The 16,871-nt window shown below is 40.9% G+C and overlaps 1 protein-coding gene across 1 annotated transcript; it reads right to left on the reverse strand.

Annotated features, from left to right (window-relative positions):
• Positions 1 to 6,750: 6,750 nt before the first annotated feature.
• Positions 6,751 to 14,735, reverse strand: LOC124003222 (melanin-concentrating hormone receptor 1-like). Its single transcript, XM_046311312.1, has 2 exons — positions 14,720 to 14,735; positions 6,751 to 7,775 (listed from the first exon to the last, which is right to left on the reverse strand). Exons 1-2 carry the CDS (start codon positions 14,733 to 14,735, stop codon positions 6,751 to 6,753), a joined length of 1,041 nt encoding a protein of 346 aa, XP_046167268.1.
• Positions 14,736 to 16,871: the final 2,136 nt, after the last annotated feature.

Below are 16,871 nucleotides of genomic sequence, written 5' to 3' on the forward strand. Positions count from 1 at the left end.
TATGTGTCTGCTTATAAATAATTGGTGATCCATCTATGTAGTGCTTATGAATACTTAATGAAAGCTCAATTAAGCCTTGATAATTGGTTTAAGTGTGCCTGAACTACCTCCTGTTGCTGACCATGGGCAAGGGGAAATGCATAATGAATCATCTCTTGTGAATTCCTTTTAGTATTCACTCCTAGTACTCACCCCTAGTACCCGCACACTGCTCCAAGCGATAGCACTTTCGCCAAGTATACAGTAATTCGTAGTATTATTTAGTAATTGCAGATCTATGCTACATTGTTCCTTTTCTTCCGTTCTACCTTTTCACCCTCCATCCTTTGTGTGGTTGATTAATGTTATGACTCGGCCTCAAGGCAAGGTTTTTGAAAGGATTAGTTCTAAGAATCTTATGTGTCTCCTTCATCTCATGAAAGAGAGGTACGTAGTTGCACACACTCAACTCTAACCTCATCTAATAGTTGCCTTCAGATGGGACAACTTGCTATAGGCTCTCTCTACTTGGCTCTGTACAATCAACAACATCGCAACATGAGGCTCTCCAACACCAATCAACACAGGTACTGCAACTGGTGTGTATTGATGAGTCATCGTCAGCCTGCCTCAGCCTGCCTGTGAGAACTATATTCTGCAATGTGAGCACGCTGATCAGACCATTTGTTAAAGCCCATGGAACCATAGTTATCCTCTCTCCAAACTCCTCTCTAAAACAACAGCTGTAATGAAGAGTTTCTGCCAAGCAACAAAGGAAGAGGAACACAGACTGGCTGCATCCCAAATGGCACCTTCATCCCTATATAGTACATTACTTTTGACCAGCACCCATGACATTGACGGACCAGCTGAATCCAGGTGAAAGCTATGATCCCTTATTGATGTCACTTGTTAAATCCACTTCAATCAATGTAGATGAAGGGGAGGAGACAGGTTAATGAATGCTTTTTAAGCCTTGATACAATTGAGACATGGATTGTGTATGTGTGCCATTCAGAGGGTGAATGGACAAGACAAAATATGTAATTGCCTTTGAACGGGGTATGGTAGTAGGTGCCAGGTGCACCGGTTTGCGTGTGTCAAGAACTGCCTCGTGGGTGGGTACAACTCAATATTAGGAAGGTGATCTGAGGGAAAAGGGGGGGGGGGGTACAACTCAATACCAATACCCTACTCAACAGATTGGATGCAGTCTATCGCAGTGCAATCCGTTTTGTCACCAAAGCCCCATATACTACCCACCATTGCGACCTGCACGCTCTCGTTGGCTGGCTCTCGCTTCATACTCGTCGCCAAACCCACTGGCTCCATGTCATCTACAAGACCCTGCTAGGTAAAGTCCCCCCTTATCTCAGCTCGCTGGTCACCATAGCATCTCCCACTGTAGCAGGTGCTCCAGCAGGTATATCTCTCTGGTCACCCCCAAAACAAATTCTTTCTCCTTCCAGTTCTCTGCTGCCAATGACTGGAACGAACTACAAAAATCTCTGAAACTGGAAACACTTATCTCCCTCACTAGCTTTAAGCACCAACTGTCAGAGCAGCTCACAGATTACTGCACCTGTACATAGCCCACCTGTAATTTAGCCCAAACAACTACCTCTTTGCCTACTGTATTTAATTAATAAATAAATGTTGCTCCTTTGGACCCCATTATTTTTATTTCTACTTTGCACATTCTTCCATTGCAAATCTACCATTCCAGTGTTTTACTTGCTATATTGTATTTACTTTGCCACCATGGCCTTTTTTTGCCTTTACCTCCCTTATCTCACCTCATTTGCTCACATCGTATATAGACTTGTTTATACTGTATTATTGACTGTATGTTTGTTTTACTCCATGTGTAACTCTGTGTCGTTGTATGTGTTGAACTGCTTTGCTTTATCTTGGCCAGGTCGCAATTGTAAACGAGAACTTGTTCTCAACTTGCCTACCTGGTTAAAAAAAGGTGAAATAAATACAAATAAATAAATATTAGGAAGGTGTTCTGAGGGAAAGGGGGGGTACAACTCAATATTAGGAAGGTGTTCTGAGGGAAAGGGGGTACAACTCAATATTAGGAAGGTGTTCTGAGGGAAAGGGGGGTCACAACTCAATATTAGGAAGGTGTTCTGAGGGAAAGGGGGTACAACTCAATATTAGGAAGGTGTTCTGAGGGAAAGGGGGGGGGGTTACAACTCAATATTAGGAAGGTGTTCTGAGGGAAAGGGGGTACAACTCAATATTAGGAAGGTGTTCTGAAGGAAAGGGGGGTACAACTCAATATTAGGAAGGTGTTCTGAGGGAAAGGGGGGTACAACTCAATATTAGGAAGGTGTTCTGAGGGAAAGGGGGGTACAACTCAATATTAGGAAGGTGTTCTGAGGGAAAGGGGGGGTACAACTCAATATTAGGAAGGTGTTCTGAGGGAAAGGGGGGTACAACTCAATATTAAGAAGGTGTTCTGAGGGAAAGGGGGGAGTACAACTCAATATTAGGAAGGTGTTCTGAATGCTTTGTACACTCAGTGTAGATGCCATTCATCTGTTGCATGCTGCATCTGAGGCACCCTGCTGGGAATCTTTATAAGGTCCCCTGCTGGGAAACTTTATATTGCACCCTGCTGGGAATCTTTATAAAGCACCCTGCTGGGAAACTTTATATTGCATCTGCTGGGAATCTTTATAATGCACCCTGCTGGGAATCTTTATAACGCACCCTGCTGGGAATCTTTATAATGATCCCGGGTGGGAATCTTTATAATGATCCCGGCTGGGAATCTTTATAATGCACCCTGCTGGGAATCTTTATAATTCACTCTGCTGGGAATCTTTATAATCTTTATAATGCACCCTGCTGGGAATCTTTAGAATCTTTATAATGCTCCCTGCTGGGAATCTTTGTAACCCGCCCTGCTGGGAATCTTTATAATCCACCCTGTTGGGAATCTTTATAATCCACCCTGCTGGGATTCTTTATAATGCACCCTGCTGGGAATCTTTATAATGCACCCTGCTGAGAATCTTTATAATGCACCCTCTGGGAATCTTTATAATGCTCCCTGCTGGGAATCTTTATAACCCACCCTGCTGGGAATCTTTATAATCCACCCTGTTGGGAATCTTTATAATCCACCCTGCTGGGATTCTTTATAATGCACCCTGCTGGGAATCTTTATAATGCACCCTGCTGAGAATCTTTATAATGCACCCTCTAGGAATCTTTATAATGCACCCTGCTGGGAATCTTTATAATGCACCCTGCTGAGAATCTTTATAATGCACCCTCTGGGAATCTTTATAATGCACCCTGCTGGGAATCTTTATAATGCACCCTGCTGGAAATATTTTTTTGAAAACCACAATGACAGTGATAGTATAACCATGACCTATGACCGATGCCTGATTCTGTTTTAACAGGAGAAAATGAATGTAGCCATGAGAGACAGATGGTTGCGATGGCGAGGTATTACTTGACAAGAATAACCATAATACAAGGTTCTCAGAAAGGAGTATCCATAGCTAGCTACTGTCAGTTCCCAGTCTACATAAAACATGTCAACATATGAATTTCCATATTCAAATTCTGTCATGCCCTGATCTGTTTCACCTGTCCTTGTACTTGTCTCCACCCCCCCTCCAGGTGTTGCCCATCTTCCCTATTATCCCCTGGGTACTTATACCTGTGTTCTCTGCTTGTCTGTTGCCAGTTTGTCTTATTTGTCAAGTCAACCAGCATGTTGTCTCAGCTCCTGCTTTTCTCCAGTCTCTCTTTTTCTCGCCCTCCTGGTTTAGACCCTTGCCTGTCCTGACTGAGCCCGCCTGCCTTACCATTCTGCATGCCCCTGACCCTGAGCCTGCCTGCCGTCCTGTACCTTTGCCCCTACTCTGGATTACCAACCTCTGCCTGACCCTGAGCCTGCCTGCCGTCCTGTACCTTTGCCCCCATACTCTGGATTACCAACCTCTGCCTGACCCTGAGCCTGCCTGCCGTCCTGTACCTTTGCCCCTACTCTGGATTACCAACCTCTGCCTGACCCTGAGCCTGCCTGTCGTCCTGTACTGTTGCCCCACCACTCTAGATTATCGACCCCTACCTGCCTTGACCTGTCGTTTACCTGCCCCTGTTGCTGTAATAAACATTGTTACTTCAACACAGTCTGCATTTGGGTCTTACCTGAAACGTGATAAGTTTACCATGTTGCATTACTAGTAGACACCCAATTGACATCTTAAAAGGTTCAGGATGGTAACAGCAATAATTCCCTTTAATTATATTTATTGTTAGACCTACTTAAGGGCAATGTTTTGAAGCAAGGTCCTTTGTCAGAGCACAACCATCAAGTTGGACATACTTTCATTAATTTTGACATACCAAGATCGACCCAAACATCTTGTGGATTCAATACACTTTTCAATACACCCACTTTTACCCTTGAAGCACAAAATAATTTACAGTGAAATAATGTCACCTTTGAGCTAAAGGTAATTGTTCACTTTGAAAAGATCTGTTGATATTTTCAACAAAACAAATTTTGTACCAAGAATGGTTCAGATGCTGAGTCTTAGACAATCGGTTATACATCAGACTTCTCTAAAGTGATGATCTTTAAAACATATTCTGTAAATTACAGTTCAATGTGACGTATTTTTCCAATACAATACCGTGGACTGCATGTTTTGTCACCCATTTTCTGCTTTAATAAATGCATTTTATAAAAGTACTGAGTATACAAAACATTAAGGACACCTGCTCTTTCCATGACATCGACTGACCAAATGAATCCAGGTAAGAGCTATGATCCCTTATTGATGTCACTTGTTAAATTTGTCATTTAAATCAGTGTAGATGAAGGGGAGGAGACAGGTCAAAGAAGGATTTCTTAGCTGTGAGGCAATTGAGACATGGATTGTGTATGTGTGCCATTTAGATGTTTTTTGGGCAAGACAAAATATTGAAGTGCCTTTATAACGGGGTATGAAAGTAGGTGGCGGGTGGTAGTAGGTGGCGGGTGGTAGTAGGTGGCGGGTGGTAGTAGGTGGCGGGTGGTAGTAGGTGTCGGGTGGTAGTAGGTGTCGGGTGGTAGTAGGTGGCGGGTGGTAGTAGGTGGCGGGTGGTAGTAGGTGGCGGGTGGTAGTAGGTGGTGGGTGCACCGGTTTCAGTCAAGAACTGCAACGCTGCTGGATTGTTCACGCTCAACAGTTTCCCGTGTGTGTCAAGAATGGTCCACCACCCAAGGACATCCAGACAACACAACTGTGGGAAGCATTGGAGTCAACATGGGGCCAGTATCCCTGTGGAACGCTTTGAACACCTTGTAGAGTCCATCCCCCGATAAACTGATGCTCAGTATGTAACGGTTTTCCTCCTCTTCTGATTCAAAGTGAGATTTGAAGTGTCAAAGCTAAACAAAGACTAACAATTTATCAAAGAAATTCAGACAGGAGAATCCGCAATGCCTAATTTCATTGGGATTGCATAATTAATTAAGCAAATGTATGATTAATATGAGGATTGCACTGGTTATGCAGGAAATGATAGTTAGTATTGCCTGTCTCTATACCGTGATGACAAGTTTGAGTTTGAACCATATTTATTTTAACTTGACGTTAAAATATGAATAAAAGAAAAAACTCTGATTCTGTATATAGAAATACAATTACACCAAAACATACAGTATCTATATATATATTAATATAAGCATATATATTTACAAAACATCCACACCGAATGGTCATACATGATTACTTATTAGACACTGTACAAATGTATGGATAAAAAGTACTACGCAACATTCAGTGAAGCTGAAACATGTATTTGTGGTTCAATTGCAGTGCAGGTACTAGGTACTGAGCATAATGTACAATATAAGTGGTATGTGAACATTGTACATTGAAATGAAATTGAACATACATTAGCTAGATTGCCAAACCAAAACTATAGTAAGGGATTGTGCTAAAACCTGCCTTCCATGAAGAATTGGAATTACAATGCCTGATACAATATCAAACTAGTCATCCTCATGCGGTTAATTTATGACTGTGTATGTATTTACATTTAGCTATGAATCATCTTGACTCCATTATCCACTGAATATCATTAGAAAATATGTTTTTTATGTCCTCATGTTTCAGTACCTATGTTTACTGTACTGAGTACCATGTGTTGGCCGGTACTCAATAATCTCATCCTGACTATGTTAAACATCTCCTCTCAGGCTCAGCCTGATCCTACTCACTGATGCCACACATATTGTACTCTTCTATTCTGATCCATTAACTGTTCCCATGTAGACATACATCATTGATCCCATACAGTGATCCAGTAAAATATCTCGGACTGTACTTACCAGGTTTGCGAAAACTAGGGATGCAAAAAATCTGCCAACTTTCCCAAAATTGCAACGTTTTATAGATATCCTGGTTGGAGGATTTGGGATTTCCTGCTTATTACTTCCTGATTCAGGGAATCTTTCAAATCGGATTTCGGGAAAACCAGGGGATTTGGGGAAAGTTACTGGATGTTTGCAACCCTACCCTGTACATGGGTCCATACATTGATTTAATACACTGTTCATTCCTGTACACTATTCAAATTCAGTGATGACATACACAGTTCTTCCTATACACTGGTCCATAGATTGTTTCCATACACCGTTCTTGTACACTGATCTCATACCCTCTTCCACTGGCCACACCAGGTCTCCTTGGGTAAAGAGGTCTTGTTCAATAAAGGTTCAACAAAACTAGAATTGTCATACAACAGGCCTCAGTGGTCGGCCATATTGGCAGGCAGCAGCACCCTGGAGCTCTGATCCTGCTGGGGTCTGTCAGTGGTCAATCTCAGACTAACACTACCCTCCGTGGTGCTGGTGGGGTTGACCCGGAACTTCCTGTGGACCGGCCGCATGGCCACGATGAGCTGCCTCTTGAAGGTGTCACTCAACACAATGTAGAGGAACGGGTTGATGCAGCTGTTAATGTAGCCCATGCTAATGGCTATGTTGTAGGCGTAGGAGAAGGCTGGGTTGGGGTTCTGGACTCCAACGTGAACCAGCTGGAGGATGTAGTAAGGGGCCCAGCAGATGAAGAAAGCCAGGCAGATGGCCACTGCCGTACGGGTTACTTTCTTGGTGCGCACCCTCAGGCTCCTGGGGGGCAAGGGGGCCACGCTGGTGGTCATGTGCTTGAGGATCTTGAAAAAGACCACACAGATGATGAGGAGAGGCAGAGCGAAAGCCAGGACAAACTGGTAGAGTGTGAACCAGTAGATGTTGGTAGACGGATCGGGAAGTAGCAGGGCACAGCCCACCAGGTCGCCAGGCAGAGGCATGAGGCCCGCGTACATCCACACCGGGATGATGGTCAGCAACGACAGCGTCCATACTAGAACGATAACCACGGTTGCCACGCACGGTGTCCGAACGTAGTTGAAGCGGATGGGGTGGACAGTGGCCAGGTAGCGGTCCAGAGTCATGACCGTGAGGATGTAGGTGCTCACGATCTGGCTGTTGGAGTCCAGCGCGGTGATGACTGTGCACATAGTGGCGCCGAAGCACCACGAGCCGTTGCCCATCAACTGGTGGATGAGGAAGGGCATACCGACGAGGAAGAGGAGGTCGACGATGGACAGATTTAAGATGAAGATGTCGGGAACGGTCTGCTTGGCACGGCACTTGGTCTTCTTCAGGATGGTGTAGATGACCATGCAGTTACCTATAATGCCCAGGAAACAGATGATGCCAAATATGGTGGGCAAGATGGCGTTGTTGTAGTAGGCATCATGACCCACCCCTATAGGGACACAAGAGCAGCAGAAGAGAATGTTATTAAAGTACCAGTATGAAATATCATAGAAACCAGACCTGTCAAGCAGCAATTTACATAGTCTGTCTGCCGTGACCCAGGTGGTACACTCTTTTTATAAAAATATATAGATATTTAATAATCTAACTTTTTTAAAACTATTTTTTTAAATGATTAACCCCTCCACCACCTCCCTCTTTGGAGGACAAATATCTTGTAGTTTTTTTACAGCTTTTTTGCTACATATACAGTTAAAGTTAGAAGTTTACATACACCTTAGCCAAATACATTTAAACTCAGTTTTTCACAATTCCTGACATTTAATCCCAGTAAAAATTCAGTCTAAGGACAGTTAGGATCGCCACTTTATTTAAGAATGTGAAATGTAGTAGGGATAATGATTTATTTCAGCTTTGATTTCTTTCATTACATTCCCAGTGGGTCAGAAGTGTCAAGGTGTGTCTAAAGCGAAGTCAGGTGCAGGAGAGCAGAGTATGATAAATAAAGTGCACTTTATTAAAGTTCCAAACCGGGAGCACAACAAAAACAAACGCGCTCAAAAACACGGAACAATAAAGTAAAGCGCTAAAGAACATCGTATGACATGAAATCAATTACACACAAAACATGATGGGAAACAGAGGGTTAAAAACAATTAGATTGATTGGGGAAATGAAAATCAGGTGTGTATGAAAACCAGACAAGACAAATGGATATATGAAAAATGGAGCGGCGATGTCGATCGCCGCCCGAACCAGGAAGGGAGCCGACAAGAAGTTTACATACAATCGGTTAGTATTTGGTACCATTGCCTTTATATTGTTTAACTTGGGTCAAACGTGTCGGGTAGCCTTCCACAATAAGTTGTGTGAATTTTGTCCCATTCCTTCTGACAGAGCTGGTGTAACTGAGTCAGGTTTGTCGGCCTCCTTGCTCGCACACACTTTTTCAGTTCTGCCCACCAATTTTCTTTGAGATTGAGGGCAGGGCTTTGTATACCTTGAGTTGGTTGTCCTTAAGGCATTTTGACACAAATTTGGAAGTATGCTTGGTATTCTGCCCTTGAGTTGTGTTCCCATGCAAAACTAGACAGATAGCTAACAACTAAGTCTTCAATAAAACTCCCAAGGCGTGACTTTTCTTGAATGAATATATTGAAACGTTTATGTTGTGAAACTGCAAAATACAGAAAAGAATATACTTTAGTGTTCAATTCACACCGACATACTGTAGATGTACATTAAACATTTGAAGTTGCATAAATACAAAGCACGCGTTAAGGTACCATGCATCTGGCATGATGCCAAACCATATAGCTAATTGTTAACCATATGGTAATTGCTCCTTTCATTACTCTAATAATGTATAACCATCTATGTAGAATAACAAAGCATATTACACTAAAAACAGTAACAAAACTACAGTATTGTATATTTTACAATTCGTTTGCATGACGCATGAGCAAAGTAATACAGCTAACGACATACACAAAAGGCATTGCAATTTGTGAGTAAATGCAACCAACATTGATATGTAAGAAACTCTATCAATAACAAGATTATCATCATTAGCTAAATGCTTGAATCAAACTTACAAACAAATATTTTTCCAAGGCGGAAGCGTGACAAGACATAACTACATTGAAAGACCTGCACCGTAGCGTTGTTTGTAGCTGCTTCTATGCGTGCAAAACAAATTCTGAACTTCCCGTTTGCGTTGTCTTTCTAAGTACCAGAAAGCGCCACTAGGGGGCAAATAACACCATTGAACACAATGAAAATCCAATTTAACCATTGTAATAAAATAATCTATTACCTTCTAACAGGATGGCAGCACACTTGGTGTCATTGTCCATTTGGAAGACCCATTTGCGACCAAGCTTTAACTGATGTCTTGAGTTGTTGCTTCAATATATCCACATAATTTTCCTTTCCTTATGATACCATGTATTTTATGAAGGGCACCAGTCCCTACTGCAGCAAAAGGTTGGGGTGGTGTTCATTGGCTTGCAAGGCTCCCCCTTTTTCCTCCAAACATAACAATGGTCATTATGGCCAAACAGTTCTATTTTTGTTTCATCAGACCAGAGGACATTTCTACAAAAGGTTTGATCTTTGTCCTCCTGTGCAGTTGCAAACCGTAGTCTGGCTTATTGATGGCGGTTTTGGAGCAGTGGCTTCTTCCTTGCTGAGTGGCCTTTCAGGTTATGTTGATATAGGACTTGTTTTACTGTGGATATAGATACTTTTGTACCTATTTGCTGTTGTGCTGGGATTGATTTGCACTTTTCACACCAAAGTACGTTCATCTCTAAGAGACAGAACGCGTCTCCTTCCCGAGCGGTATGGTCCCATGGTGTTTATACTTGTGTACAATTGTTTGTACAGATGAACGTGGTAACTTCAGGCATTTGGAAATTGCTCCCAAGGATGAACCAGACTTGTGGAGGTCTACAGTTTCTTTCCTGAGGTCTTGGCTGATTTCTTTTGATTCTCCCATGATGTCAAGCAAAGAGGCACTGAGTTTGAAGGTTGACCTTCAAATACATCCACAGGTACACCTCCAATTGACTCAAATGATGTCAATTAGCCTATCAGAAGCTTCTAAAGCCATGACGTCATTTTCTGGAATTGTCCAAGCTGTTTAAAGGCACAGTCAACTTAGTGTATGTAAACTTCTGACCCACTGGAATTATGATACAGTGAATTATAAGTAAAATAATCTGTATGTAAACAATTGTTGGAAAAATGACTTGTGTCATACACAAAGCAGATGTCCTAACCGACTTGCCAAAACTATAGTTTGTTAACAAGAAATTTGTGGAGTGGTTGAAAAATTGGTTTTAATGACTCTAACCTACGTGTATGTCAACTTCCGTCTTCAACTGTACATGTTACTCAATCATTGCACCCACACTGCTTGTGCCCGTCAATGATCACCTGCATGGCCAGGCGCTAAAATAGAACTTGGTTCTATTTGTGACGCTTAAGTCACGCCTTTGCTATCTCCTTTTTGGTTTTTAGAAGCCTATACCCATGTGCCATTTCCTCATTGGTTTTGAAGAGCATATACCCACGTGGGTGACTGAAAGATTAACTGAGGTCCACACTCCAGGCCAGTCGGTGGTGGTAATGCACATTAAAGTTGGTTACCAACCGCCATATAAAGTCCAAAGAAGAAGAAGCCTGAAGGAGGAGAGATTGCTAGAAAACAAACTTTTACCCTTTTGTATGTGGATTAATTGTCAGAGTAGAGGACCTTGTGCATTTCAGGGAAAATAACAACTCAATTTAGCATTTCTACTGCTCCAGAATCCAATGGCAGCAAGTCTTACACCACTCCAGCTGATGCTTGGCATTGTGCATGGTGATCTTAGGCTTGGGTGTGGCTCCTCGGCCATGGAAACCCATTTCATGTAGCTCCCGATGAACAGTTATTGTGCGGACGTTGCTTCCAAAGGCAGTTTGGAACTCGGTAGTGAGTGTTGCAACCAATGACAGGCGATTTTTATCAGTGGTCCCGTTCTGTGAGCTTGTGTGGCCTACCACTTTGCGGCTGAGCCGTTGTTTCTCCTAGACGTTTCCATTTCACAATAACAGCTCTTACAGTTGACCGTGGTAGCTCTAGCAGGACAGAAATTTTATGAACTGACTTGTTGGAAATGTGGTATGCTGTGACGGTGCCATGTTGAAAGTCACTGAGCTCTTCAGTATTTGCATTTGAATAAATGCATTAAAGACACCAATATGACTTTTCCATGTAAAAAATAGAATGACCACTGCTGCAACTGTTTTGAACAAATTAGTTTATGCTATAATGAACAAAAAATATAAACGCAACATGTAATGGGTTGGTCCCATGTTTCATGAGCTGAAATAAAAGTTTGACATATGCACAAAAAGCTCATTTCTCTCAAATTTTGAGCACAAATGTGTTTACATCCCTGTTAGTGATCATTTCTCATTTGTCAAGATAATCTTGGTATGTCAATAAGATGATTAAAAAGCATGATCATTACACATGTGCTGAGGAGTACTTCTGTCTATAATAAAGCGCTTCTGTGGAGGAAAACTAATAATTATGTGCTGTGCCTTGCTCCCCAGTGGGTGGGCCTATGCCCCCCTAGGCCCACCAATGGCTGCACCCCTGCACAGTCATGTTAAATCCATATATTAGGGCCTAATAAAATTATTTCAGTTTACTGATGTCCTAATATGAACTGTAACTCAGTGAAATCTTTGAAATCAATGCAAGTTGCACTTATATTTCTGTTCAGTATACATATTCACATTAACATTGCTGATTACATATAGTGGTAACTGTTCCAACTTTGGGATTTGGATAGGTTAATGCAACTCATACACCTCTGATAACTTCATTGAATCTACAAAACTGTTAGTGTTTAACTTCAACGTGATGACAATACAACAGAACAGTTGAACAGGAATGACATTTGCACTAACGGGTGGCCCAAAAAGATAGAACTTGAAGCCACACCCATACTAAGCCACGCCTCCACCGTTCCTCCAGGAACCAGTAGCTACATTGAACCATTATAGGTTCCTCCATGAACAAAAAAAAAAAAAGGTGCAAATCTAAACCATTTTGGTGATTGTTAAGCAAATAGTTGGTGTCATGGTGATGCATATCCTGGCACACATAGCCTGATGAAGACCTTTTGGAACATCTACATTTTAAAAAGTCTAATAAATCCATGAAATATAGCCTACACCTTCACAATAAATCCATTATTTATTTTAGACAGGTCTAAAGAAACATGAAGAAAATGTAGTCTATTTCAGAAGAACAGAATAGCATACTCTGAGTATGCTTATGTTAGGTCCTGATCTGGCTATGCCAAATGGCTGTATTTACATTTACATTTAAGTCATTTAGCAGATGCTCTTATCCAGAGCGACTTACAAATTGGTGCATTCACCTTATGACATCCAGTGGAACAGTCACTTTACAATAGTGCATCTAAATCTTAAAGGGGGGGGGGTGAGAGGGATTACTGTATGCTACACTAGTTAATTTAGCAGACAAGATTTGCTTAGAATTCTGTGCCTTCATTTTATATTACTTTGTAGTATGAAGAATACAATTGAACAAAGCTGAATAAAATAAGAAGGATATTTTCTTCAAACATTTTGAGGGAGTGGGCACATATGGCTATTCTGTTCTGAGCAGTTAACAAAGAAATAGGTACTCCTATATGCTTCATTTAGATTTATTCATGTAACTTTAGTTGTTCTACAAACATTGGGCTACGTGTTTAGAGTTTTTATACATTGTAAGGCTGCATGAGGTGACTCTTATGATGAGTTGAAAAGAATTGCTTGAAAGGCTTGCGCTCTACTTTTTTTTATTTTTACGCAGGCTGTACACACTTCATCAGTCTCTCATTCACAATTTGACAAGCACTTGATAATGCCTCAAATTTCCCAGAGGCATCCCCTCTATGCACTTAAATAGCGAATGGAGGGTGTTTTTCTGAGGTTCATATTCATTCCAGCCAGGAAGGCTATACTCCTGTTGTAAAGATAAGCAATGTGGTTAATATTAAGAAAGTTGAGAAATAAATGTAGTAGGCCTAGCCTTAAAGAAAGCTGATGAGATCGTCCTCTTTTCAATAGAGGCCATCACTTTGTTTTCTCCCCCAATTGCATAGCCTATAGAAATGTTGCGCAACATGAGCTCATGGGCTCTCATGAAGTGTTTGATTAGATTTTCGATCACATTTGCATTTAAGTCAGAGTGATTAGAGGGACAATGGAGTGCTGAGTACCAGTTAGCAAGTGTGGTAGGCTACTAATAACCATCAGCAGCATCAAAGCTTGGAGAAGCCTAATTACGTGACTATACGGTCACATGGAATTTGACTGCCTTCATGAATCGTGATCGCCAGTGTGGCGTTAATACGGTCACCGCAACAGCCCTATTCACACCCCTTGACTTTTTCCACATTTTGTTGTGTTATAACCGCAATTTAAAATGGATTCAATTGAGATGTGTTGTCACTGGTCTACACACAATAGCCATTGATGTCAAAGTGGAATTATGTTTTTAGAAATGTTTACTAATTCATTAATAATGAAAAGCTGAAATGTCTTGAGTCAATAAGTATCCAATCCCCTTTTAATGGCAAGCCTAAATAAGTGCGGAATAAAAATGTGCTCAACAAGTCAGATAAGTTGGATGGACTCACTCTGTGTGCAATAATTGTGTTCAACATGATTTTTGAATGACTATCTCATCTCCATACACCAGACATACTGTAAGGTCCATCAGTCGAGCAGTGAATTTCAAACACAGATTGAATGACAAAGATCAGGGAAGTTTTTCCAATGGCTCACAAAGAAGAGCACCTACTGGATATCCCATTGAGCATTATTTACACTTTGGATGGTGTATCAATACACCCAGTCGCTACAAAGATACAGGTGTCCTTCCTAACTCAATTCCCAGAGAGGAAGGAAACCGCTCAGGGATTTCACCATGAGGCCAATGGTGACTTTAAAACAGTTACAGAGTTTATTGGCTATGATAGGAGATAACTGAGGATGGATCAACATTGTGATTACTCCACAATAATAACCTAACTGACAGACTGAAAAGAAAGAAGCCTGTACAAAATAAAAAAATATTCCAAAACATGCATTCTGTTTGCAACAAGGCACTAAAGCAATATTACGAAAAATGTGGCTTGTCTTGAATACAAAGTGTTATGTTTGGGGCAAATCCAATACAACACATTACTGAGTACCACTCTCCATATTTTCAAGCATAGTGGTGGCTTCATCATGTTATGGGTATGCTTGTAATCATTAAGGACTGGGGAGTTTTTCAAGATAAATAATAAACGGAATGGAGTGAAGAACAGGAAAAATCCTAGAGGAAAACCTGGTTCAGTCTGTGAAAGGTGAACTCACCTTTCAGCAGAACCATAACCTAAACACAAAGTCTACACTGGAGTTGCTTACCAAAAACACAATGAATATACATGAGGGGCCGAGTTACAGTTTTGACTTAAATCCGCATGAAAATATGGCAAGACCTAAAAATGGTTGTCTAACAATGATCAACAACCAGACAGTGCTTGAAGAATTTTGAAAAGAATAATGAGCAAATCTAGCACATTCCAGGTGTGGAAAGCTCTTAGAGACTTACCCAGAAAGACTCACAGCTGTAATTGCTGCCAAAGATGATTCTAACATGTATTGACTCAAGGGGTTGAATAGTTGTGTTTTTCTTCCACTTTGACATTACAGAGTGTTTTGTGTAGATTTATTTTTAAAAAAACGACAATTAAATCCATGTTAATCCCACTTTGTAACAACAACAAAATGTGGAAAAGTAAAATGGTTTGTATACTTTCTGAAGGCACTGTGTCTCTATACCACATTCATGTCAGCTCGCGGGATCAGGCGGCTTGTTGAGATCTCTCACTGTTTGGATTTGAAAACAGCCCCCCTCATTATCAACACATCTTGCCGACAACATCAAAACAGACTTTCCAGACACTGGAGTCAGGACTTTGGTAGAATTTACGAGCAGCCGAGGAACATTGTAATAAAGCGTGATGCATAGTATACAGTATAGGCTATCCATAAACCAAACCTGTGAAGATATTTCACTTCCCAGTAATATATATTTTAGTGCCCTTGGTATGTGCTATATACAGTATCTTTCACACAAAAAAAATCAATAACATAGCTGCTACTGTAAGTGTGTGGTGACTAAAAGTTCACAGGAATTTTCATGGCTCTTTTGAGATTAAGGTCGAGAATGAGCCATTCCGACGAAAAACATGTCACTCACAAAGGAAAAGGTTGGCACTAGCTGTGCCTTCAGGAAGCTATTAGACAGATTTTCATTTCCCTCTGAATAACAAGTGTTAGACAGAGCAGTGAAGGAAACCAACCATTAACGTCTTCAAGGAAAAACGAATGAAAATAAAAAGAGGATGACTGTAGCTTTCATTATAGCCTACATTATGTGCGCCATAATGAGAGAAAGTGAAATCATTGTAGGCTATGAATTATTTTTTAAACGAGCATTGATTTCATTCAGTGCAGTGACCATTACACGTTTCTACAATCTGGTTGTTTAATTGCTATAATGAATAGCCTACTGTACAAATATATTCAACCATGATAAATGCTTACCTGTTGAAGATTCAGATGAGTTCACTGCAACCGGTGAGGTGCTATCATACAATACCGACACATTATAGAAATCCATTGATAACTTCCGATGTTAATCTCAATAAAATCTGGGTAAAGAAAAAAAGATCAAGTGTTTATGCTCAGGGAAAATTCTCAAGCAGTTAATAACGCAACTGTCTTGCTGTTTTTAAATAATATTGTAGTGACTAGAACTCACTGATAAAACAAATAATATTTACAGTTCCATCTTGCACATAAAAATTATAGTACTACTATTATTTGTGAGATCCATGAAAATATAATAAACGTTTCCGCTCTTGTAGTGGACTTTACTGATTAGTAGCGTATCGTTGACACGCGCTTGATGGAGTGGAGACAGGCGCCCAGTGTCTTCAAGTATTTTACTAGGAGACTGACAACTCTCCTGCAGCTGCACCGCGCTACTGTATAGTCTCTTCGTCTTTCATTGGCCGAGGATGAAGTTTCGAGGATAACTCTTCTGTTGAGACGTCTAGCTGATTGGCACCATTGAGATGTGGCTGTATTGTCTTGACTCACAAGTCGATGTGTGTATTTAATACATTTTGACAGCCACATCAAATATCAAGGACAATGTACTTTTTTAATGCTAACATGGCACCTCAATAAAGACATTTTAATAGCACGAAGAGGGGTCCTACTTGTTATTTGATGACCCGAAAGTATACCTTCACCAACATACTGTACATTTCTGACGCTCTAGCATATCCAATCCCGGAATTTATTGATTCCCATCCTTCTTTTTTAGTGACAAAATGAAAGCAAACATGTTCCAAGCATTGTGACGTTTTAATGATAATTTCAAACGAATTGGGAACTTACAGGTAGCCTAACTGCCAAAATAAAGGCAATATCAACATAAAGCAGCTTAATAGGT

The sequence above is a fragment of the Oncorhynchus gorbuscha genome, linkage group LG18 (genome assembly GCF_021184085.1).
Source record: "Oncorhynchus gorbuscha isolate QuinsamMale2020 ecotype Even-year linkage group LG18, OgorEven_v1.0, whole genome shotgun sequence".
Taxonomy (NCBI): domain Eukaryota; kingdom Metazoa; phylum Chordata; class Actinopteri; order Salmoniformes; family Salmonidae; genus Oncorhynchus; species Oncorhynchus gorbuscha.